General features: G+C 46.8%; 1 protein-coding gene across 2 annotated transcripts; it reads left to right on the top strand.

The window, feature by feature from the left end:
- Nucleotides 1-555: 555 nt before the first annotated feature.
- Nucleotides 556-12,041, top strand: C18H19orf18 (chromosome 18 C19orf18 homolog). 2 transcript variants are annotated; one of them, XM_086355099.1, is made up of 7 exons: nt 556-1,003; nt 2,562-2,660; nt 3,247-3,285; nt 6,347-6,430; nt 7,758-7,860; nt 10,784-10,950; nt 11,664-12,041. In XM_086355099.1, exons 1-7 carry the CDS (start codon nt 814-816, stop codon nt 11,810-11,812), a joined length of 831 nt encoding a protein of 276 aa, XP_086211225.1. In that variant the 5' UTR covers nt 556-813; the 3' UTR covers nt 11,813-12,041. The 2 variants fall into 2 exon arrangements, with proteins under 2 accessions (XP_086211225.1, XP_086211224.1); XM_086355098.1 differs by lacking the exon at nt 556-1,003 and having other exon boundaries at nt 2,562-3,285; nt 11,694-12,041.
- The last annotated feature ends 11,349 nt before the right edge of the window (nt 12,042-23,390 follow it).

The raw sequence follows: 23,390 nt of genomic DNA, 5'->3' as shown, positions 1-23,390 counted from the left end.
TGTGGAGATGTGGGGGCACTGAAGGGGTGCGGCACAGGGAGAAGGGCGCTGAGGTCTCAGCAGATGGTCACGAAGCCCTATATGTGGGAGAAAGCCTGGTCAGAAGGCTCAGCCATATGATGGGGTCCAGGGTGGATGGGTATCAAGGAGGCAGTTACAAGAATTGGTCAGAATTACCAATATCCTTTTAAATGTGCTGGAACTGAATGACACTTTTAAGACAATGACCATTATCAAAATGTGTAATTTCTTAATTTGAAGAATAAGTGTTTAAATTCTTAAAAAAAACAAAACAGCAATTAACTCAGAAGCAACAAGGCAGCCTTGCCTTGTGGACAGAGGAGAGAAGGGCCTGGGGATGTGTGCAGTGCTGGGTGCTCCCAGCAACACAGTCTTCAGTCAGGAGAGCCAGGGCTCATGCCAGCCTCCCCCGCAGAAGCTGTTCTTTCTGCCCGGACAGGGAGTGCCCTCCCTTGTGACATCACAAAGACGACACCCCTCTGCAGGTGGAGCGAGCATGGCAGTTACGGGCAGCGCCCTGCTCAAGGTGGGTCCTCACAGTGGGAGGAACTGGTAAAGGGTCTGGAGAAGTCCTAGTGCCCCAAAGAAAGAGGGTCCCAGTGGAGAAACGGGGGCCCTGATGAGATTTTCCACCAGAAGCCACTAAGTTTGGTCTTGTTCCCCAAACTTCTTATCCTGACAGTTACCTGGGGGCATCTTAAAAATACAGGCCCCTCCCCCTGGCCCCAGAAATAATGTATTTTCAACCAGGCTCTGGAGGTTCTTGTCCTGGGAGCAGACGTTCAGTGGGACATGACACGGTTTATAACTCAAAAGGGAGGAAGCCAGCTTGGCTTGAGGTCACTGTGGGTCCGCTTTGGGCAGGACCCACGCAAAGTGCTGGGAACTCGTAACTTGGCCCCGTGTCGCGACAGCATAGAGGAGGGTGGTGGCCTAGGCTTCGTCTGGCCTAGAGGGGCACTCAAAGGGCTCTGGGATACAGGTGGTACGAAACCTGGAGATACGGGCTGACGGTGTAGAAATTTACCTCCAGGTTCCTAGAAAACACACAGTTAATTCCGTCCAGTATTTTGTGATCCGGGAAACCTGGACTAGGAGCCAGATGTTCACAGACCTGGGGGGAAGGACTGGGCAAGGCAGCAGTGAGCACAGGGAGAGCGATACCCTAGGCCAGTCCCCAGGGACCTTGACAGTCCTAAGTCCAGTCTAAACAGTGCCCACAGGCAGGCCAACAGGAAGCTCAAAAGAGATGGGTTTGATTGGAGGCAGTTGTGAGACTGGGATTTAGAGCATGGGAGCTGCATCCTTACCAGGCTCATCCCGGGGGCACAGCAGAATGGGGGGAAGCCAGGTTGGGTGTTGAAAGAACAGAACAAGACCCTCCTGGTAGTTCACAGCAGGAGGAGGTCTTGGGGGGCGGGGTCCCAGCCTTGTCATCCCCCCAGACATTTAGGAGGGGCAGCTGCCCTCTGGGCTGCAGCACAGGGAGTCGGCTCCTGGTCCTCGGGGCTGTGTAAGCATCAAGAGGTGTCCGGTCTGTTCTTACTATCACTGGTGGGAGGGATGAAAGCCTATTTCGAGTATCATGTGAACTACCGGATGGGCAGAGGACAAGTCCCGGGGACAGCCATCTACACCATCTCATTGTTCAATCCCCTTTCTACATGCTGAGATGATTCAATTAATCTCTCCCTTAAAGAAACTTTTGGAGACAGCCACTTGGGTCTAGGCTTCTGGATGGTACCCCAGAGGTTGGAGGCATACCAAATTGCTTTTTTTCAAAGATTACACTCTCACATTTTACATCCAGAACTAACGCTCAGGGCCAACCCAGTTTTTTAGCTTTGTGTGGATTATTGAGCCATCGCTGTTACCCTGTGAAGTGGGCATTCTTTCCTCCTCCTGTTTTACTGATGAGGAAACTGAAGCTCAGAGGGGTTAAGTAACTTGAAGAAACTCAAACATCTAGGAAGCTGGGGTAAGCATTAGAATGGGCCTACAGAGCCCTGCTGTCTCCGTTTGCTTCTGGTGAGGTGTCGCATTGAATTATAATTGATTCCCTTCTGTCTCCTCAAGAGTCAGGACACTCTGAGGGTCTTACTCACTCCCAGCACACCCTCTCATTCTGTTAGTCTCCCCATTGGCTGACTTCGTTCCATCAAAGAATTCCATGTGGCAACATGAGCTGACCTCACACTGGTGGCTCCCAGTCAGAACCGAGACATTCTGTAGGGAGAAGAGCTCCTTAGTTTCTCAGAGAAATATAGGGCAGATGGTGGACAACAGCTAAATACTCCTTACACCCACACGATAACAAAGTAGCAGTTTTGGAATGATGGACAAGGTTCAAAGTTCTTTTGCTGTTTTATTTTTGTTTTTAATGGAGTGCCCACTTCATCTCAGTGTGCCTTATGCAGGTGAGTTCCAACCACTCGGACAGACAACAGGCTGAATGGGTTGCCTCAACCATTGCTTTCACTCATTTCAGGGGAAGTAAAACGGGGTGATTACACCTCACTGCTGTAGGTTTTCTTTTCCAGATTATTTTCCCTTAGAAAGACGCCCAAATGTCACCAAACAACCCATACAGTTCGGTAAGCAATTTCATTTGGCCCATGGAGCTATCCCAAGACCCAGAGGTGAGTCATTGTTACTACTTGGTCAGTGAAATGGGAACTGTACTCTGTGGTCCTCCTAGCTGCTATTCAGTGTGTCTTTTCTTCTGTATTGTTAGTAGCGTGATCCATCAAATAATAAGATTAGATAGACGTTGATTGGAAATTGGATCCTGTGTGGTTCTCTCTGTAAGCTGGGTGATGGCAGGGCTGTCACTGTCGGGCCCTCCCAGCACCACCTCTCTGAGCTGATGATAGCACCGCACTTTCAGCTCCGCACCAAGTTTCTCTAGGTCCTCTGCTTGAGAGGAGGGTTCCCAGCTTGCACGACCGCAGAAGCGGACCAGGACCCAGATGCACTGTGTTGCTGACAGTCCATATGCATCAGAGGAAACGCTGGCTATGAACAGAGCACCATGCTTTTGCAGACTAAGCCCCATGCATCTACTCGGCATTGGAGTAAACTTGCTAAGAACATTTACCATCTCAGCAATTAATATTTGGAAACTACATGTCATGCCCTTTCATCTAATACCCAGTTATATTGTAATTTTCCTAAATGTATCCTAAACCTCTCTCTCCTCTCTGATCCCCTTCAATGGCCATCTAGCTCCGAGTACCACACCCATGCAGCCCCCAGCGAGCACTGGTAAGTCAGGATCTGGGAGTGCATGTGGGATCCATAAATACCTGCAGAGCTCTTGTATCATATGACTCCTCCAGGAGGGCGTCCCATGACGCTCATAACTAACCTGTACAGCTCCCCCCTGCCCTGTGCAAATTAGAAAAAGGCACGCCTTGCCCCCCACGGCTGGGTTAGTAACCATGTTGCTAGGGACAGATTAGAAAATAGCACAGATGTCAAAGTGTCAGGAAATATAGGGGAAAAAAATCACAATTAATACATCTGTCTATCCCAAAGACATTCTTTATTACTCTTCCTAAAGCTCAGCTATGGGCTTCCTAGGTGGCTCAGTGTAAAGAACCTGCCAATGCAGGAGTCATAAGAGACGCACGTTTGATCCCTGGGTTGGGGAGATCCCCTGGAGGCAGGTGTGGCAACCCACTCCAGTATTCTTGACTAGAGAACCCCATTGACAGAGGAACCTGGCTGGTCGCAGTCCATGGGGTCGCAAAGAGTTGGACACGACTGAGCAACTGAGCACGCATACACATGTACACAGCTCAGCTATAGTGTTTCATTTCCCCATTCACTTCACCACCCCCAAAGTCCAGAGAAGGAAACTGGATCAAAGTGTTGGAAGGCCCACATTCTAGTCTTGACATGAACTATCAACACTAACCTCTTGTGAGGTGGCCCTAGAGGTTTGCTGAGACCTCTGCCATCCTTGAGCTTTCAGTCCCAAGGGTAATTTCTGATAGAGACAGAAGACAAAATTGTTCGTCTAGTTGAATCACTGGAAGACTCCAATTTTCTCTTGTAACTCTAAGCTCTCAGTTACATGGAAAGATGCGTACCTCATAAAAAGGAAAATACACCTTGAAAATACACTCTAATTCCAGTTTTCAGCTATTATGTTGAAGATGGGCGAAATATCTCATAATAAACTGTACCGGCAAAGGAATAGGGAAATTTAATGTCCCATCTTGTGCGTAAGCCAGGAATAAGTGCAGCTTCTACAGAGGGCAATTTGGGAGTTCTTATGAGAAGAATGCATTCACTTTCGACCCACAGTTTTGAAATACACCCAGGATTTGTTTTAATCAGGTATGATAAGACCCACAGACTCGGAAATGATCATCGTGAAGGAGGAAGGTTATACACACAGAATCCTAGAAACAGCAGGCAGGGCGCACCGTGCCAACCCATGTGGGGAAGTACCAGCCTTGTTAGGAGGCAGGGGGCAGAAAGGGCAGAAAGAGGAGAGCATGACCCAGAGCTGCTGTTACCATCTGGGGGAAGGGATGCGTGAGGCAGGGTAGGTACATGGAGTAGGTTTAGTGTTGCCTTTGTTGTCATTCAGTCGCTCAGTCGTGTCTGACTGTTTGCGACCCCATGCACTGCAGCACGCCAGGCCTCCCTGTCCTTCGCTATCTCCCAGAGTTTGCTCAAACTCACGTCCATCAAGTCAGTGATACCATCCAACCATCTCATCCTCTGTCACCCCCTTCTCCTCCCACCTTCAATCTTTCCCAGCATCAGGGTCTTTTCCTGATGAGAGTCAGCTCTTCTCATCAGGTGGCCAGAGTATTGGAACTTCAGCTTCAGCATCAGTCCTTCCAATGAATATTCAGGATTGATTTCCTTTAGGATGGACTAGTGTTGAATAGTTTGAATAATTTTGGTGGACTCTGGGCTACAGGAGTGGCTATAAAAAAAATAGTGTACCCAGCCATTCTGTTTCTAGGGAATTTTATTTATGCCGGTCCGTTTTCCTAGTCCACTTACCCTCCCCCTTTGCTTGGTGACTTTCTCCTCTGTTTTCTCATTCCACAAACACCCCCACCATATCTACCCCAACCTTGCTCTTGGAGGATGGCCTTGTTCCTACCATCACTGACAAAACAAGCACTTGAGCGAGCGTCTGTATCGCCCTAACTAGCAGTTGAATAACACTTTCTCATCTTTCCTCCGGGCCAGGTCAAGGCTGACCCTTCACCTGTGCACCAACTTCCATCCCCTCAGGCCAACTCGGGACACTGGTCGATTCTTTCTCCCTTTCCAGTAGCATCACAATTTAAAGTGTGGTCCCTGTGCTCATGAGATCATGATGTCAATTTTCCTGTATTAAAAAGCAAAACCTGTCTCCCAACCCCTCAGCTCCTTCTGGGAGATGCCTTCATTTCTATTCCCACCATGACAGCAAAACTCTTCAGAAAATTTTCAAAACTTTTGCTGTCTGTAATCCCTTTCCTTCTGTTCTCTCATGAACCTCTGTCAGTTATGCACATGGGTAATATCACTTTTGACTAGGTCTCCAATGACTTTCCCATTGCCAAGTCCAATGACCAGTTTTCAGTAGTCACGGTTTTGAAACCATCTGTAACCCATATCCCCCACATCAGTATTTCATTATGAAAACCTGAAAATGTACAGAAAAATTGAGAGAATCATTAAATGAACATCTGCGTATTCATTGGAAGGACTGATGCTGAAGCTGAACCTCCAATACTTTGGCCACCTGATGCAAAGAACTTACTCATTTAAAAAGACCCTGATGCTGGGAAAGATTGAAGATGGGAGGAGACGGGGACATCAGAGCATGAGATGGTTAGATGGCATCAGCGACTCAATGGGCATGAGTTTGAGTAAGCTCCGGGGGTTGGTGATGGACAGGGAATCTTGGCGTGCTGCAGTCCATGAGGTTGCAAAGAGTCGGACACAACTGAGCGCGTGAACTGAAAGCTTAAGCATTTAATCTGTGAGCATTTTCATAGTCCAGGTTCTTTTCTTTATGTCAAGCTAACTTCACGTTGAGGTGCCAGTCTCAAAGAGTTTCTCAGCTCAGTTGTTGAGCCAGGGAAGGGAAAGAAAGTGAGGGAGTGCTCCGTGTGAGACGAGGAGGAGCACCTCAGTTTGTCAGATTTCACAAACGGTTGAGTAATGTACTTAGTCAGTTGCGCCTTTGTTCAGTTTGTACCCGTAGTAGTTTGTCAGATTTCACAAACGGTTGAGTAATGTACTTAGTCAGTCGCGCCTTTGTTCAGTTTGTACCCGTAGTAGCTCTGTTCGTTTATTTTCATTTCAGATGAAGAGAAGAGTAAGCCTGCGAGGACCACCCTTGGTTTTATAGGATATTCAGTGGGCCTAAACACCAATCCCTGGAATGCAGGTTTGTGGGATTAGATCTCGAATTGCCCTGTGATAGCCTGTTTTATTTAAAAACAGCACTGTACAACCTAAGACTATCCGGCAACACTTGAGTTGTAAAACTAAGGCCACTCTCCTTTCAGCTATATCAGTGGCAGTCTCTGCTATACATCAGGGACCAGTCTCATAAGAAATGGCTTTGGCCAAAGACAGGAGACAGATGAAAAAAAGGAGTCAGGGTTTAGGTGGGAATTCAAATTATACTTGTTCACACAGGCTGTGCAATCTAGCTTGCATGGTTTTCTTGTAAATTAAGAATTTTTATTTTTAATGTTATTTCTGATTTTCTCTCCTATTCCCCTAAAACAATATGATTAACAAATATATTAACTGATACATGTATATGTGCTAAGTCGCTTCAGATCAGATCAGATCAGATCAGATCAGTTGCTCAGTCGTGTCTGACTCTTTGCGACCCCATGAATCACAGCACACCAGGCCTCCCTGTCCATCACCATCTCCCGGAGTTCACTCAGACTCACGTCCATCGAGTCGGTGATGCCATCCAGCCATCTCATTCTCTGTCGTCCTCTTCTCCTCCTGCCCCCAATCCCTCCCAGCATCAGAGTCTTTTCCAATGAGTCAACTCTTCGCATGAAGTGGCCAAAGTACTGGAGTTTCAGCTTTAGCATCATTCCTTGCAAAGAAATCCCAGGGCTGATCTTCAGAATGGACTGGTTGGATCTCCTTGCAGTCCAAGGGACTCTCAAGAGTCTTCTCCAACACCACAGTTCAAAAGCATCAATTCTTTGGCGCTCCGCCTTCTTCACAGTCCAACTCTCACATCCATACATGACCACAGGAAAAACCATAGCCTTGACTAGATGTGTCTAATTCTATGCGACCCTGTGGACTGTAGCCTGCCAGGCTTCTCTGTCCATGGGATTCTCCAGGCAAGAATATTGGGGTGGGTTGTCATGCCCTCCTCCAGGGTATCTTCCCGATCCAAGGATTGAACTCAAGTTTCTTTATGTCTCCTACATTGCCAGGTGGGTGCTTTACCACTAGCACCACCTACGAAAGTCGCTTAGTCAGCGACTGACTAAGTCGCTAAGTCTGACTCTTTGCGACCCCATGGACTATGCAGTCCATGGAATTCTCCAGGCCAGAATACTGGAGTGGGTAGCCTTTCCCTTCTCCAGGGGATCTTCTCAATCCAGGAATTGAACCAGGGTCTCCTGTATTGCAGGTGGATTTTTTACCAACTGAGTTATCAAGGAAGCCCTAATAACTGATAGTCACAGCTAAAAATGAGAGTTTATGAAAACTTCTTTTCTTTCTATTTTTAGCATGGATTCCTCATAGACCTGCTCTTGTTAAAGTAATTACAATTGCGTGTATAGCCCTCACTATTGCCCTGATATTTGGGACCACTATTTCCTACGTGATATAGTAAGTCTATGCTAAGTAATCTTTACCATCCTTTAGTAAGACATACAGGTAACTAGATTATTTCATGGTAGTAATGTTAATAATGGTGATAATGTTGATAATTCTTATAATCACTGAGTAATTATAGTCATTACAAGTTTTCAGCGTTTTTCAGAATATGGCCTATATTCATGGTGGATCATGACATAAATGAAAAATATAAAAAGAAACATGGTGAAACATTAAAAAAATAAAAGTTACGAATAAATAACAAAAAACAGGACAGAATGAATACAATTTAGTAGAATGGAAATGCTGATTTTCAACTTTTCAGACTGAAGATTGTGAAGTAAAACTTATCTCTTACTGTGGTTCATGATAAAAAATGTTCTGAGATGCTGGCATCCTTTCATAATGTGATTTTCTAGAGTGAACTTGATGCTTTGGAAAAAAATCTTAATAGAGCAAAGCAGAAAAGTGACCATTGTCTCTTTCACTAGAAACTTATCATCAGTGTGGTTGGGGTGATAGTAGCATTTAGGGAAGACACTTCATCTTGTTTACACAAATAAAGCTTGTGGCGAAGCTCAGTTTATGTGATCATCTTGAAATTAGTATCAGACAAAAGCAAGCCACTCTGTGACATCATGTGACTGTGATCAGGAGCAGCACGTTGATTCCTATTCTAGGATTTAGTTCCAGGATTCCATTATCTCCTATCAGAAACATCTTGAGGAAGTACTAAATTCTTCATTAGGATTAAATGTGCACATGGGCAATACATTGCCACGTATGGAATATCTTTTAAGGTAACCATATTAGGACTACCTTGAAGTATGTCAAATGAAGGAAAATTAAAGGTGAAATTAATGAGTGAGTGTCACCAGCATGTTTGGTTCTGGATTTTCTAATCTGACGATCTCCTTTGACTCAATTTATGGAACTTCAGTTTCAGTTTATTTCATTAGTATAGACAAAGATGTTAACAAATATGAAGATTCCTAAAATAACTCACTAAAACATTTCATCCTGAACTCTTAGTGACCAGTTAAGTTACTGAACTAATGTCAACGTTTACAGCTTTTAAGTTTGTGTTACCCATAGTGACATTTTAAAACCTGAGGCAAAAGGGAAAATATGTGTTCCAGAGTACATGTTTGTATGTAATTTTCAGCCATTAATTTTTTCCAGAAGTGTATTTTGGATATATATCGATGAGGGCCTTCCCTGGTGGTTCAGTGGTTAAGACTCTGTGCTCCCAATGCAGAGGACCCGAGTTTGATCCCTGGTCAGGGAATTAGATCCCACAAGCCACAACTAAACATCCTACGTGCCACAGTGAAGACCCAGTGCAGCCAAGTAAAATGAATGAATACGAAAAGCGAAAATATATTAGTGAGTTTTATTTCATTTAAACCAGGAAAGTAAAATTATAATAGATTTTGTTTCTGGTATAAATTATTTAAACTTAAAATAATGCCGTGAGTTTTGATATAGGACTTTTCAATTTTTAAAATATATTCTTAACTACTTTAATGTTTTAGAAAAGAAGAACCATAAAATAATACATAAAAGCGTGTATATAGGGACTCAACATTTTCCCTTTTGACTCAGGCTCTCATGCAGTTCATCACAGTGCTGATGGAGCCTGTTTTTTAAATTTTGATATTTGGTTTATTATGGATTTTTCCAGTTTTTTTCCTTTTTTTTTTTTTTTTTTTTTACCTATATTGCATTGCTTGTGGGGTCTTAGTTCCCCAACCAGGGATTGAATCTGGGCCCTTGGCGGTGGAAACACCGAGTCCCAACCGCTGGACAGCCAGAGAATTCACTCATTTCAGTTTTTAAAAATATTGAGTCAAAATATTTATCATCATCACTGAGTTTTTTGGCACCCCCTTAAATTTTGCGCATGAAGTGAGCACCTCATTCTCCTCACCCAAATCCTGTTCCTGTCCCAGTTTCCTGATTATCTGCAGCAGTGTTTACAGTCAGATCAGTTCTTCTGCTGCACAGCATGATTCTGGAACGTTACCCCTACACCGCTTCCTCCATCTCAGCTCCTTAGAACACAGTTAAGCTGACCCTAAAATGATTTATTATTACATGTAGTGTTGCTCAGTTGTGTCCAACCTTGCAACCCCATGGACTGTAGCCTGCAGGGCTCCTCTGCCCATGGAATTCTCCAGGCAAGAATACTGGAGTGTGTAGCCATTCCCTTCTCTAGGGGATCTTCCTGACCTAGGGATCTAACCCAGGTCTCCTACATTACAGGCAGATTCTTTGCCATCTGAGCCACCCCAGAAGCCCATGAGCCAAACAATTAAGAAGGTACATATGTTACAAAAAATTAAACACTGTATTATCCATTTCCACTTCACACAGAAATATCTGTTCAATGATCCACTTCCAAGTTGGATCTAGGTGAGGTGAACAAGGCGCTCACTTCAGGTGCAAAATCTAAGGCAGTGCCAAAAACTTGGTAGTCAAGATAAATAATCATATAGTATTTTTTTAATCTAAATTAATGCATTCATAACCCCATGATGAACATTTTAAATACAGGATCAGTAACAGTGCCAGGCCAAAAAATATTGGAGATTGAGCAAAAGGGAAAAACAACAGTCCCTATGCTATCTTCATTTAAAACATTGACACTTTGTTCAAAGCCTATTTCTGCCTCCTTCCCCATGTATTAGTACCACCACGAACTAGTGACTGCTTTTCAGTCGGAAAACCACAGGACTAAGGATTAAGACCTGATGATTTACTGTGAAAATTATGCTTTTCAAATTTATCTATTTGGGGAATTCTTGTGGTGGTCCAGTGGTTAAGACTCTGCGCTCCCATTGCAGGGGGCACAGTTTGATCCCTGGTCGGGGAGCTAAGATTCTGCAAGCCCCAGGGCACAGCCTTCCCCCAAATTATGTGTTTTGTTCTCCAGTCGACTGGTCGAGGCTGAGGAAAAACAACAACTTGCATCACTTTATAAAAATATCAAGATCCCATTGTTAGGAGATGAAGAGGAATTCTTTGAGGATGAGGGCCAGGATGAGTCCACGTACCTCCTTCCGGAGAATGAGAGGGAACTGGAAACTTTCATTCATTCAGGTAGGGGGTCAACCAGTTTATCTTGTCAGATCCAGTTGCAGGAAAGCTGAGCTGACAATGATGGTTTGGTTTTCTCAAAAGCAAAACTAAGTGGGAGGTAAGAAAGATGAATATTTCTAGCCACACCTGCAAGAGTGAACCATTCTCAGTTACACAGAGGGGCAAACAGCTGTGTGGTTGCTTGGTTCCTTTTGCAAGGCAATTCCAAGGATTGAAAAGAGAGTTCAGGAAACAAAACCTTTCCTGGACTAAATATTTTCCTTACCCATACTTATTAATGTTGCATTATTCTTGAGTTTTGAACGCAGTCAGTCAGATGCCTTCCTACACCGTCTGCCTCAGCCTGATATGGAAATGGGATCCAAGCCCACAAAACAGGTTACTACCCCCGGCTCAGAGACCCCTGCTGAGAGTTGCCCACCACCCCTGCCAGTTCTTGTGAGGAGATAACAGGATATATGCTCATGCGGGCAGGCGTGCTAAGTTGCTTAAGTTTTAAAAACAAGTATAGTTGATTTACAATATTATACATTTTTAAAACTGGGAATTTACAAAGCTTGAGTACAGAAAGTGGGGAAATAATTTCAAAGTGCAGTTTTCCTTATCAGGCAAATAACATTCAGTATAACCTAAAAATTCCATTGTTCCTTCCTTTATTTTTCCATATCTTTCCTCACTTCTTTTGTCTCCATTTATAATTCCTCATTTATTAGTATCTCAGCAACATGATGTCTACATTTTAGTTATTAGATCAAAAAGGAGAAAACGTTTTGAAAAGCAGAGATTGAATGCAGCACAAAACTTAATAAAGGAAGTGAAAGTAAAGGATCCTGTACATCCTGCAAAAGCGGGGAGTCCGTGAAAGCAAGTGATGGAGATGCAGGACGTGCTAGCCAGTGCGGAGGAACACCCGCGGGAGGACAGATGGCTGAGGACGTGGGCCTGACTTCCTTCTGGAGAACCTTGTACAGAAGCACCCTGAACGATGACGACTAGACATGAAAGCAGAAAATAAATTCACATGATGCAGCAGTTCCTGCTTCCTAGCTCTCAGAGTTTCATGAATAAACATAACTTAATTGGAAGAGAAATCTGACTTTTAAGTGTGAAAGAGAAATTGTCAGGATTTTCTTTTCTCACTCCTAGCCAGTAATTTCTTAGGGCAAGCCTCCCAGACCATGCCAGGGACCACTTTCATGAAATAAAGCTTCCCCAGTGACATTATCTGTCAATTCCAGTAACTTGCTTCCATTTTACTATGAGGAGAGTAAGAATGTCAAAATGAATATGATACTAGATTAGGATACAATAACCTTTGTTTTTAAGGATCTGGGACCTGGTGAGGGAAATAAGCCTGCAGGCAAAGAGCTGAAAACATTGTCAGATGTATTGTAAGCTAGGAGTCACCGAGAGCTGTGAGAAACATGAAAAGAGGCAAGATTTAATCTGAACAGGGCTGTTGATTTGGGAAACAGTCTGATGGTTCCTCCAGAAGTTAAATATAGAGGCACTCCATGACCCAGCAACTCCACTCCTAGGTATATATCTGAAAGAATTGAAAATACATGTACCTGCACACAAGAGAAAGCTGTATACACATTCATAGCAGCATTGTTCATAAGAGCAAAAAGGTGGAAACACCACTTACATCCATCAGCTGATACATAGGCGAACAAAATGTCTCCCTGTACAGTGGGATGTTGTTAAGCTGGACAAAAGGAGTACCCACACATGCTCCAACACAGACGATCCTTGAAAACATTATGCATAACTTAAAGAGATTAGACACAAAAGGTCACACATCATATGATCCTGTTTATATGAAATACCCAGACTAGGCAAATCCATAGAGGGTGAAAGGAGATAAGTGGTTGTAGGTGCTGGGGGTGGGGAGAAAATGGAAAAATGGTTTGCGGGTATGAGTATTCTTTTGAAGGCAATGAAAATTTTTACCAAAAAAATTTAGTGTAACTGGACAAGGCTGGTACCAAACCCAAGTTCAGCTGCTCACTGCTGCAAAGGCCAATACTCAAGACGCAAGAGTTATATTGGATTTACAATATTACACTAATTTCTGCTGCACAGCAAAGTGACTCAGATATATGCATTTAAGTTGGGCCACTGCAACGAGTGTTGAGGACTCAACTACCAGGGAAATCCCTGGACTACTCTTTATCAGGTATCAAGGATACGAGAAGAGCATAAATTGTCTCAGGCAGACATGTCTTAGCAAAAACCAGGGTGGCAGGCAGAAGTCCGAGACGGCCCCTGGAAATCCTGCTCCCTGGTGTACGCAGCTGCGTGTACACACCTGCCATTGAGTGTGGGTCTTCGAATATGACGGATGTCAGTCTTGGGATTAGGCCAAGGTGATGGGACTGTCACTCTTAACCATTACATTAAACCATCTCTCCAAGTCTTTATGGACTTTATTCTTTAGCCCACCACTCCTCTGTTTATGGAATTCTCCAGGCTAGAGTGGGTGGCCGTTTCTTTCTCCAGGGGATCTTCCCTGGAGATCCTTCCCGATCCAGGGATTGAACCGCATCTCTTACGTCTCCTGCACTGGCAGGCAGGCTCTTTACCACTAGGGCTATCTGGGAAGCCACAACCCATGCAGGGAAAGACCTTTGCTAATCAACCCGCTGTGAAGGCTTCAGGCTTTCTCAGATTTTTTCTGGACATGCATCTTCCCTGGTGTGTGGGTATGAGTGTTTTCCCCCCATACTGCCGTACACAGTATGCTGCGTTAAATATCTTAATTTCCCTAAAGTCTCACTCCCCCACACCTGATTTTTCTCAGGGCATTAAACATTCTATTGCGTTCCTCTGCCCTAGTCTTTTTATCCCCAGACGTGGCAGGACTGCAGTCTCCCTGCTGCTCTCCCGAGGTTTGGAGTCTACCAGGGGTCTTACTGGCCTCCATCCTGACTTTCAGACTATCGCCACCATTGTCATTAGCACTGAGGCAAGCGATGCAGAAACCAGACTGCTGGCCAGCCTTCGGACAAGCCGGAATGCTGCAGTTAAGTGCCACGCTTCTCCTTCCTTTCCCACAGTAGGACTGAGAATACGGCAGCCTCCACCTCACTCTGCTGTGCCTGGGAGGAGGGCCTGGAGCCGTTGAAAATGCCCTCAAGCTTATCTTTTTTCCCGTTAGTTTTTTGGACTCATGGCATGTGACATCTTAGTTCCCTTACAGAGATCAAACCTCTGCCCCCTGCACTGGAAGTGCGAAGTCTTAGCATTGGACTTCTGGGACATCCCCCCAATTTATCATTTTGATTTGTGGGATTTTTTTCGTTAGGGTGCTTGCTTAGTTTCTGCAGATCCTTCACTGGTTTCTACAGTACTTGAAAAACTATTTTGACCAGCGTGATGTTGTTAGAGTTTTTAGGGGAAACAAGGACCTATAATTTCCTACTCTGCCATTTACCGATGCCCCTCTGATTCAAGTTTGACCCTTTTTTATTTTTTTAGAACTCTTTTCCTTTTTAATATTTAGTTTTATTTATTTGGCTGCTCCAGGTCTTGGCTGCAGCATGTGGGATCTTTGGTCTTTGTTGCGGCATGCAGACCGTATTTAAAAGCTTACATTTCTCACTGCTATCTGGTGTCGCTCTACCCATAAATCCAGGATCAAAATATACACATGCCTTTAAATGTTCTCCATAATCTGTCCTGTTACATTCTTTAATAATGTAGGTCTTTCTAAAAAATTAATTTATTTTTTACTGGACTGGGTCTTCATTACTGCACACAGGCTTTCTGTAACTGCACTGAGCAAGGGCTATTCTCTGTTGCAGTGTGTAGGCTTCTCATCGCTGTGGCCTCTTGTGGAGCATGGGTTCTAGGTGCGTGGGCTTCTCAGTAGTGGTGGCACAGAGGCCCAGGTGCTCCTCAGCAAGTGAAATCTTCCCTGAACAGGTATCAAACCTGGGTTCCCTGCATCGGCAAGAGAATTCTTAACTACTGTACCACCAGGGGAGTCCCGTTCTGTTACGTTTGTGACAAATTTTACGTCTCTATACCAACGTCCGGTGTTTGTTTCTGTTGACTTAAAAAACATGCACAACGTGGAAGTTGTGTATCAAGTTTTATTTGGGGCAAAACGAGGACTGTAACCTGGGAGACAGCATTTCAGAGAGCGCTGCGAAACTGCTCCAGAGAGGCAGAGGGGAGAGTCAGTACATATGTACTTCTGGTGAAGGGGGAGTACATGCAATCAGGCATATTTTTTGCAAAAGTTTTCTGCTAGTCTCATCAAGGTTAGTACTAGTCACAGGGAACAGTCGTCACAATGAAGGGTTTTGGTGCTTTTCTAGATATGAGGAGATATAAGAACTGGGCTCATAAAACTGGCTCCTGAAAACGTCTATCTGAAGACCTATCCTGCTAATTTTCCCCGAGCAGAGTGCCTCATTTCTGCTCTCCACCTTGAACTCCTTTCTGGGAGATGTTGAAAGTCAGCAGCTGCAGAGCACACGAGTTAATCCTTGTAGAGGTAGATAGCAATTGCCAGTTAGTAATTGGCATTTTTTTACTCTAGATTTATGTCTCAATTTCTTGCAGAGCAATTACTCCAAATTTACATAAATTACTTTTGTCAATTTATGATCATTGTCATATGATTGTTAAAGATAATTTCTTGAATTTCAAAACATGGTTGAATTTTTATAATTTTGATGCTTGAATTGCACATGATATTTATGAGTCTTCTCTACTAGTGGACACACCTTTTGTGATTCTACGGAGGACAGGTGCGTTATATCTATAGCTTCTGCGAGAATCTGAATCTGTTTAGCCTCTGAGAGCATGCTGAACTTCCTGGAGTCCAAACTAATAGGTCGCCAAACACCTAAGAGTTTTGGTTGCTGACAGGACGCTCCAGTAATCTGAGTACAACCTCTTTAAGAAGGAGTGGAAGTCCCGCCTCTGCCTGGAAACCCAAAGGCACCATTTCCCAGGAGAGCTTTGCCTCCTTTACTGGAGGATGATTCAGTTCAGTTCGGTTCAGTCGCTCAGTCGTGTTTCTACCCTTTGCGACCCCATGGACTGCAGCACACCAGGCCTCCCTGTCCATTGCCAACTCCCAGAGTTTACTCAAACTCACGTCCATTGAGTCAGTGATGCCATCCAGCCATCTCATCCTCTGTCATCCCCTTCTCCTCCTGCCTTCAATCTTTCCCAGCATCAGGGTCTTTTCAAATGAGTCAGCTCTTCTCATCAGGTGGTCAAAGTATTGGAGTTTCACTTCAGCATCAGTCCTTCTAGTGAATATTCAGGACTGATCTCCTTCAGAATGGACTGGTTGGATCTCCTCGCAGTCCAAGGGACTCTCAAGAGTCTTCTCCAACACCACAGTTCAAAAGCATCAATTCTTCGGCGCTCAGCTTTCTTTACAGTCCAACTCTCACATCCATACGTGATCACTGGAAAAACCATAGCCTTGACTAGATGGACCTTTGTTGGCAAAGTAATGTTTCTGCTTTTTAATAAGCTGTCTAGGTTGGTCATAGCTTTCCTTCCAAGGAGCAAGGGTCTTAGGACCAATTCGCAAGGGCGGGACTTCTGATTTCCCTCTCGTGGCTGACGTTATAACTGCCTTAGGTCTGTTTGGGCACCGGTGCCTAAGGCTTTGGACAGACGTGAGGGACGTTCTGGTCTGAGAAGACGCGCTGTCCCCACTGCACCGAGGCGGATCTGAGGCTCCCACGTGGCCCGGCGTCCCCCTCGCCAGGCCCGGGATGGGGATGGCCGCACCGAGTCCCCCCCTGCTCCGCCCTTCACGAACTCCGATGGCAGCCGGCGCTGCCGGGCCGTCTCAGGTAAACGCACGTCCCGCGGACCCGCGCCGCCCTCGCCCCACCAGACACTGAAGCCCGGAGCGCGGGGCCGCAGCCCGGCCCGGGATCCAGGGCGGGGTGGGGCGTGGGGAGGCGGCGGTGGGTGGCCGTAGGTGTCGTAGGCGTGAGGCCGAAAGCGCAGCGTCTGTGCGCAAGTGCGGGATGGGATCTCGCGCTCGACTTTTCCGTGAAGCAGAGAGAACTGTCTGTACTGCTTTGCCCGGCGCAGGGAGACGCAGTGGGACGTGCCCTGAAACAGTGCGTCCCAACCCCCGGGCTGTCAGTGGGGAGTTACTGGGTTCAAGGGGGCAGTTAGGACCAGGGCGTGTGTGCTGGGCCTGCGTTTCTTCAATCTGGCCTCGTCGGCTTCCTGATCGTCTCAGAAGAATGCTTCCTCATCGTCTCAGAAGAATGCTTCCTCAAGTGCTTAGCGTTTTCTATTTGTTGGTTGTTTTAGTTCTGCAGTGGAAATCAAGATATCGTTGTGTGTATCCCTTGACCGACAGACAAGAAGCTGGGGATGGAGAAAGGCTTCCGTGCCCAGGAGCCGCAGGGCGTCCTGTTGCAGTTTCAGGTGGGCACCTGTTTCTGAGAGCATTGTGGCAACTGGGGGAGGGTGACAGGCAGAGGGACACCTGATAAAAGGCGAAGTGAGCATTGAGGGTCAGAGGTTAAAGGGCTGCCAGACACCTCAGGGCCGTGCAGGAGTACACGGACACACGAACGCGTCCAACCCCCGGCCATAGACTCATCACGTTCTCCACCTTTCCCGGGCTGCTTGTGGAACCAACACAGTAGAAGGTGTCCCATTCCCGCCCTGGGGCGTGACACTGAACCACGTGTTCTCTGGGGCAGGCCACCTGTGGGCTGTGACTTGAGTGAGGGAGAGGTGGACAGAGGAAGGTTCTACAAGGGGGCAGCAAGAGAAACACAGAAGCGGAGGAGAGCCATGTGTGTCTGAGACCCACACGAGGTTCTGTGTGACTGAGTCTGAGGCAGGGAACAGAGCCAGGCGGGGAGAGCTTCATAGACAGTTTTGGGGCTGCGACTGCTAGTGGAAGACATGGGATGTCTGGTGTGATATCAAATCATGGCGAACTGTGTACAGCATGGTGTGGGTGTCATCTGCTAGATTGGCACATAGGCCCGTTATGGGTAACCTTAACGTGGGGGGTGAAAAATACAATGGCTCAGATATCCTGAATACAAGTTGCCCTCCCCACTCTGTTCCTACAGGTAAGCTCTCCTAGCCAGATACTCCCCCTCTTTTTTTCTTTTTTAATCAAGAAGACGAGAGCAGTTCCTGTTTCTCTCTTTGTAGCAGGTTTCAGTTCCTACCAATCCATGGAATTTTGCGAAAAGCCTATCACATCCTCCCATCGAAACCAAGGAACACTTCTCTTGACACTACAAAGCTTACGTTCCGCAGTCCGTGGCGGTTTACTCTTTTCTGTTCTATCAAACTGGGGGTCAGATTATTTGTAAACTAACTTAGTTAGTGAAAGTGAAAGTCGGTCAGTCGTGTCTGACTGTTCAAGACCTCTTGGACTATACTGTCCCTGGGATTCTCCAGGGCAGAATACTGGAGTTGGTAGCTGTTCCCTTCTCCCGGGGATCTTCCCAACCCAAGGATTAAACCCAGGTCTCCTGCATTGCAGGTGGATTCTTTACCAGCTGAGCCACAGGGGAAGCCTACTCTTTCTGAAATACAACCTCCATGTGGTCTTGTGTGGTGTGGTGTGTCCTCCTTTCTTAGGCTCTGCATCTATGTGATTTATAAACGTCTATCTGTGTCATATGTTCAGTGTCACGTATTTGGCTGTCTCCATAACTATACACTGGGAATTCCACCCGCAACAGTGGAGTGAAGAGATGCCAATTAAGGTACAAGTAACATGGGGAGACCAGGGACGTGCCTACGGTGTGAACCCTCAGGTGGTGGTAGCCATGGCATGCGGCTGTGGAATCTAGAGAAGTGAGGGATATGCACTGGAAAGAGTGGTGCATCCTTAGAGAGTGTACCTTATGGCTCTAGGATCTGGTATTGAGCCCTTGGTAATATGAGGGTAAAATGAGCAGCTGGATCCTTCTATGCCAGCGCATGGCTTAGATACACAGTTGACCCTTGAACGACGAGAGGTTAGGAGCACCAACCCTCTGCACACTCTAAAATCCACATGAAATTTACTTTCCGACCCTCTGTGTCTGTAGCTCCATATCTGCTGACTCAACCAACCTGTACACAGCTCATGAAGTAGTATTTATTTACTGAAAAAAATTCAAGCATGAGTGGACGCTTGCAGTTCAAACCTGTGTTATCCAAGGTTCACCTGTATGTTTTTCCACCTTCCTCTTGTGGATGTCTGGATCCAGTGATTCACGGGCGCATGAAGGCACAAGGCATCAGTGGTGTCAAGGTCTAGTTTCTCAGAACCCTGAGTTAGGGAGTTTGCGCGGAGGTTGGGCATGGAATAGACGTGTGGGGGAAGAGACTGTGGCTCTGAAGTGGACTGTTCTGTGATGCTTCTGTCACCATCTTGGCAGGGTAATGTGACCTCTGAGGATGTGGCCATGTGCTTCTCTTTGGAGGAATGGAATCTGCTTGATAAGGCTCAGTGATCCATATACCATGATGTGATGCCGGAGAACTTGGCACTTGTAACCCCCTCGATAAGGCCCTCAAACCTACCCCATACTCAGAGTCAATCTCTGCCCGCAAATCTTAGCTAGTTCTAGCATCAACTCTAAATTCCAAAGTCTCATCTAAGTATCATTTAAATCAGATGTGAGTGAGACTTGAAATACAGCTTATCCTTCAACAGATTTGTCTCCAGCTGAGAATCTGTATAACCGAACAGGTTGTATGCTTCCAGAATATAATAATGGGACAGGCATGGGATAGACATTCCCATGTCAGAAGGAAGCAATTCCCATTCTAAAGGGAAGGAAGAAAGGAGTGATAGGTACCAGATAAGTCCAAAACTTACTGGGGCAAGTTTGTTTGAACTTTAAGCCTTAAGAATGCTCCTCAGTGGTTCAGTTTCTGCCCTCCAGGCCCACTGGGAGCAGTCCCACCTCTGTGCCCTCCTGGGTTGGAGTCTCATGACTGCAGCTCTCCCAGACTGGCAGTGTGAGCTGGGGGCTCTGTTGGTCTTGGGTCCAGGCCCCACAGCTCTGGGAATCCCATCTTAATAACTGCACACATAATTTTCCATTTTGCTAAAACACTTTACATCTGCTGTCTAATCCAGATTAACAAAATCTGAAAGCTGCAAGAAAATAGTGTGCTGATTTCTGTACAATCTACAAAACTCCCACCGCTGATCAGGGACCAGGCGCCACCGGGAGAATGTACAGGGCAGCGCGGGGTCGGCACAGTGTTCTGCAAATGGCACAAAAGGCCCCTCGGGAAGCCAGGCTCGGTTCCGTTCAAAGCGCCTCTGAGAACGCTCCCTCCGCAGTCCCGCACGTGGGACCCAGGTCAGTGGCCCGAACTGAGGGGCCTCCTCTAAAAACTGAGGGGCCTCGGCGGGCATCTGCCGCTCCTGCCACCGGGCCAGGTCCGACCGCCACCTTCCTCCCCTGCTCTGGCACCCCTGTTCCCGAAGCCCCTGCCTGCGACCTGGGCAGGGAGAGGGTGGGGCTCAGGCAGCGCCCAGCTCGCGGCCTGCGCTCTGCGGGGAGCCTGCGCACACCCGGGAGCGCCGGCGCGGACACGTGTTCTGTCGGGGTCTCCCTCCGGATTCCAAACCAACGCTCCACCCCGGCACCCACCCCCACCAAACTGGGCCGGAAATAGTGCGTATTCTACACCACACCGGTGTGTGTGCGCGGGTGTAAACGACTGTTTTGTCCCAAGAGTTAAAGTCATGCAGTCAGGCTACTCTGTCTGAATAGCTTATTAAAAGATAGGTCGGCTTCAGGCTGGGAGGAGCTGTGGGCTCTGCGGTGCAGCCAGCCGCCTGGGCCGGGAAGATTCACAGTACAGAGCCCGGCGGCCGTGAGGCAGGACGTCCTCTCAGAGATCCGGGAGAGGCCGTCACGACGGACTGGCCCTGCGGAGAGGGGACCCCGTGGCCACCTCCACCCAGTTCTCCTGGAGGGCCCTGACCACCGCTGTCCTGCACGTTGCTATGTGAACCAGACCTGGATGATGACGCCAGTCAGCAAAGCCCCAGCAGAGGAGGGGCAGGTACCCAAGGCAAGAGAGCCGATCCGATGTCGGAGCACAGCTGGCCTAGGGGAAGCTGGGGCAAGGGGGACAGTCGGGCTCCAGAGAGCGGGGCCGGGCCGGGCGCTCACTGGTCTGGTCCCGTCTGGGCGGGGCCGGGTGGGAGGCTGCGGCCGGGCCACACCCGCAGCTCGCACGGAGCTCGGCGCTCTGGGGTGGGGGCGCAGCAGGCCAGCCTGGGGCCTACGGGCTGCACGCCTGCGGCGGGCTGGGGTCTGCGGGGCGGGGCCTCACCCCAGAGGCTCTCACACACGTAATTTTTAAGTCACTGAACACCAGCCACTCTGTCGCGGTTGCATTTTCCTGAGCCTAAACTCAGAGCCTAAACTCAGTGTTCTACATAACACACCCATGTCAGCAAACGCCCAGGTCTCCTGAGAGTTTTCCCCAGAGCAAGGACTTATAGACCCTTTCTGTCTCACAGTGGCAGTGTATTTAGCCTCCTGAGTCTGCCTCTGATCTGTGATCTTTAGAGGACCAATTCTGCTAAGTAGACCATTCTCAACCTGTCCCCACGTCTTTAGTCCTCAGAACAATCTCACTGATTGCTCCTGGGTTTGTCCCACACACACTTTTCTACAGGTTACCCCTTCTCACCGGAGTCAACATGCACTTCACCAGCATGTCTTTCTTTCCGGTCGTCGGTGTGTAGCGAGGATAAGGAAGCATCTGAGCGGAGCGTTTCTGCTTTGTCATGCCACAGGACAGGACCCTCAAAGCAGGTCTGTTTCCCCAGAAGGCACACCTGTGTGAGGTGTGTGGGCCCATGTCGAGAGACAGTTTGCACTTGGTTGAACACCAGGAAATACAGCACAGGCAGAAACTGCACACGTGTGGGGCCTGTGGAAATCGATTTCATCTCGTGGAAAACCTGTATCAGCAGCACAGGTGGCATGTTGGCAAGAAACACTGCAAAAGCAGCACGAACAGAGCCTTGTTTTTGAAGAGCTGCAAATTCCAAGCGTCAGGGAAATCTTTTACCTTTAAGGAGGTCGGGAAGGACTTCCTGGGCAGCTCAGGACATCTTCAGCAACAGGCCCCTCACACCAGGGAGAAGCCAAACAGCAGAGGAGAGTGTGCGGTGGCCTTCCACACTGTAAAAAGTCACTGACTGGAGAGCGTGAAAGCTTGGAGCCCCAAACACATACTTGTTCAGCACCAGAGAGTCCTCACGAGGGAAAAATCTTACAGGTGCAGTAAAAGTACTTTATCTTCAGGGAGTATTTGAGAGTTCACACTAGAGAAAAGCCTTGTGTGTGGGGGGAATGTGGAAAATCTTTTAGACAAAGCTCTGGCCTCTTTCAATGCCAGAAAGTTCACACTGGAGTAAGACCTCATGAGTGTGATGAATGTAGAAAATTATTTAGCAATCATTATGCATCAGAAAGTTCCTCCTGGTTAAAAGCCATATGATTGCAGTGAATGTGGGAAAATCTTTAGCTATAAGTCTGACCTCATAACTCACCAGAGAATTCTTACTAGAACAAAGCTTTATGAATGCATTGAATGTCGGAAATATTTTAGCCAGAGCTCTCACATCATTATACAGCAAGGAGTTCACACTGAAGAAAGGCCTTATGAGTGCAGTGAATGGGAAATTCTTTATTTCCTTCAGCCACCTGTTCCAACACCGCAGCGTTCACACTTGTTTAAGATCTCATGTGATGAATGTGTACCAGCTTGTTCAACCTCTTTAAACATCAGAAAGTTCACACTGGAGAAAGGCCATATGGACGGTCCTTTAGCTGCAAATCTTACCTCATTTCACACTATAGAGTTCACACTGGGGCAAAGCCTTATGATTGTGAGCAATGTGGGAAATCATTTAGCCATAGCTTGACACTGTTTCAGCACTGGAGAATTCACACTGGAGAAAGGCCTTATGAGTGTAGCGAGTGTCAGAGCCTTCAGTGACAGTTCTAACCTCATTAAGCATTGAAGAGGTCACACTGGAGAAAGACCTTATGGATGTAGAATATGGGAAGTCTTTTAGCCAGAGCTCTAACCTCATTAATCACCAGAAAGTTCACATTAGAGAAAGACCCTAGAGTTTAGTGAATGGAAGTCTTTTACCTTTAACCCTAGTCTGCCAAAGTACCAGAATGTTCATAAGGCATAAAGGCCGTTATATAATATTGGCCAGTCTGTTGTAGACTGAATTGTGCCCCTCAAAATTTGTACGTTCAAGCACTAACACCCAATGGAACTTTTTAGGTGTCACCTATAAGGAGATGGGTGATTAAGACAAATGAGGGCATGAGAATGGCCTCCTAGTGTGACTTGTGTCCTTATAAGAAGACCAGACACCAGGAGGTGCTTGCTTGTCTCCGTAGAGGACAAGGCCATTTAATGACACAGCAATC

Source organism: Bos grunniens, chromosome 18, assembly GCF_055505025.1.
Source record: "Bos grunniens cultivar Pamir isolate PY7600 chromosome 18, Bosgru_T2T1.0, whole genome shotgun sequence".
NCBI classification, from domain to species: domain Eukaryota; kingdom Metazoa; phylum Chordata; class Mammalia; order Artiodactyla; family Bovidae; genus Bos; species Bos grunniens.
The sequence above is the reverse complement of the archived record's forward strand: the minus strand, read 5'-3'. Positions and strand labels throughout refer to the sequence as shown.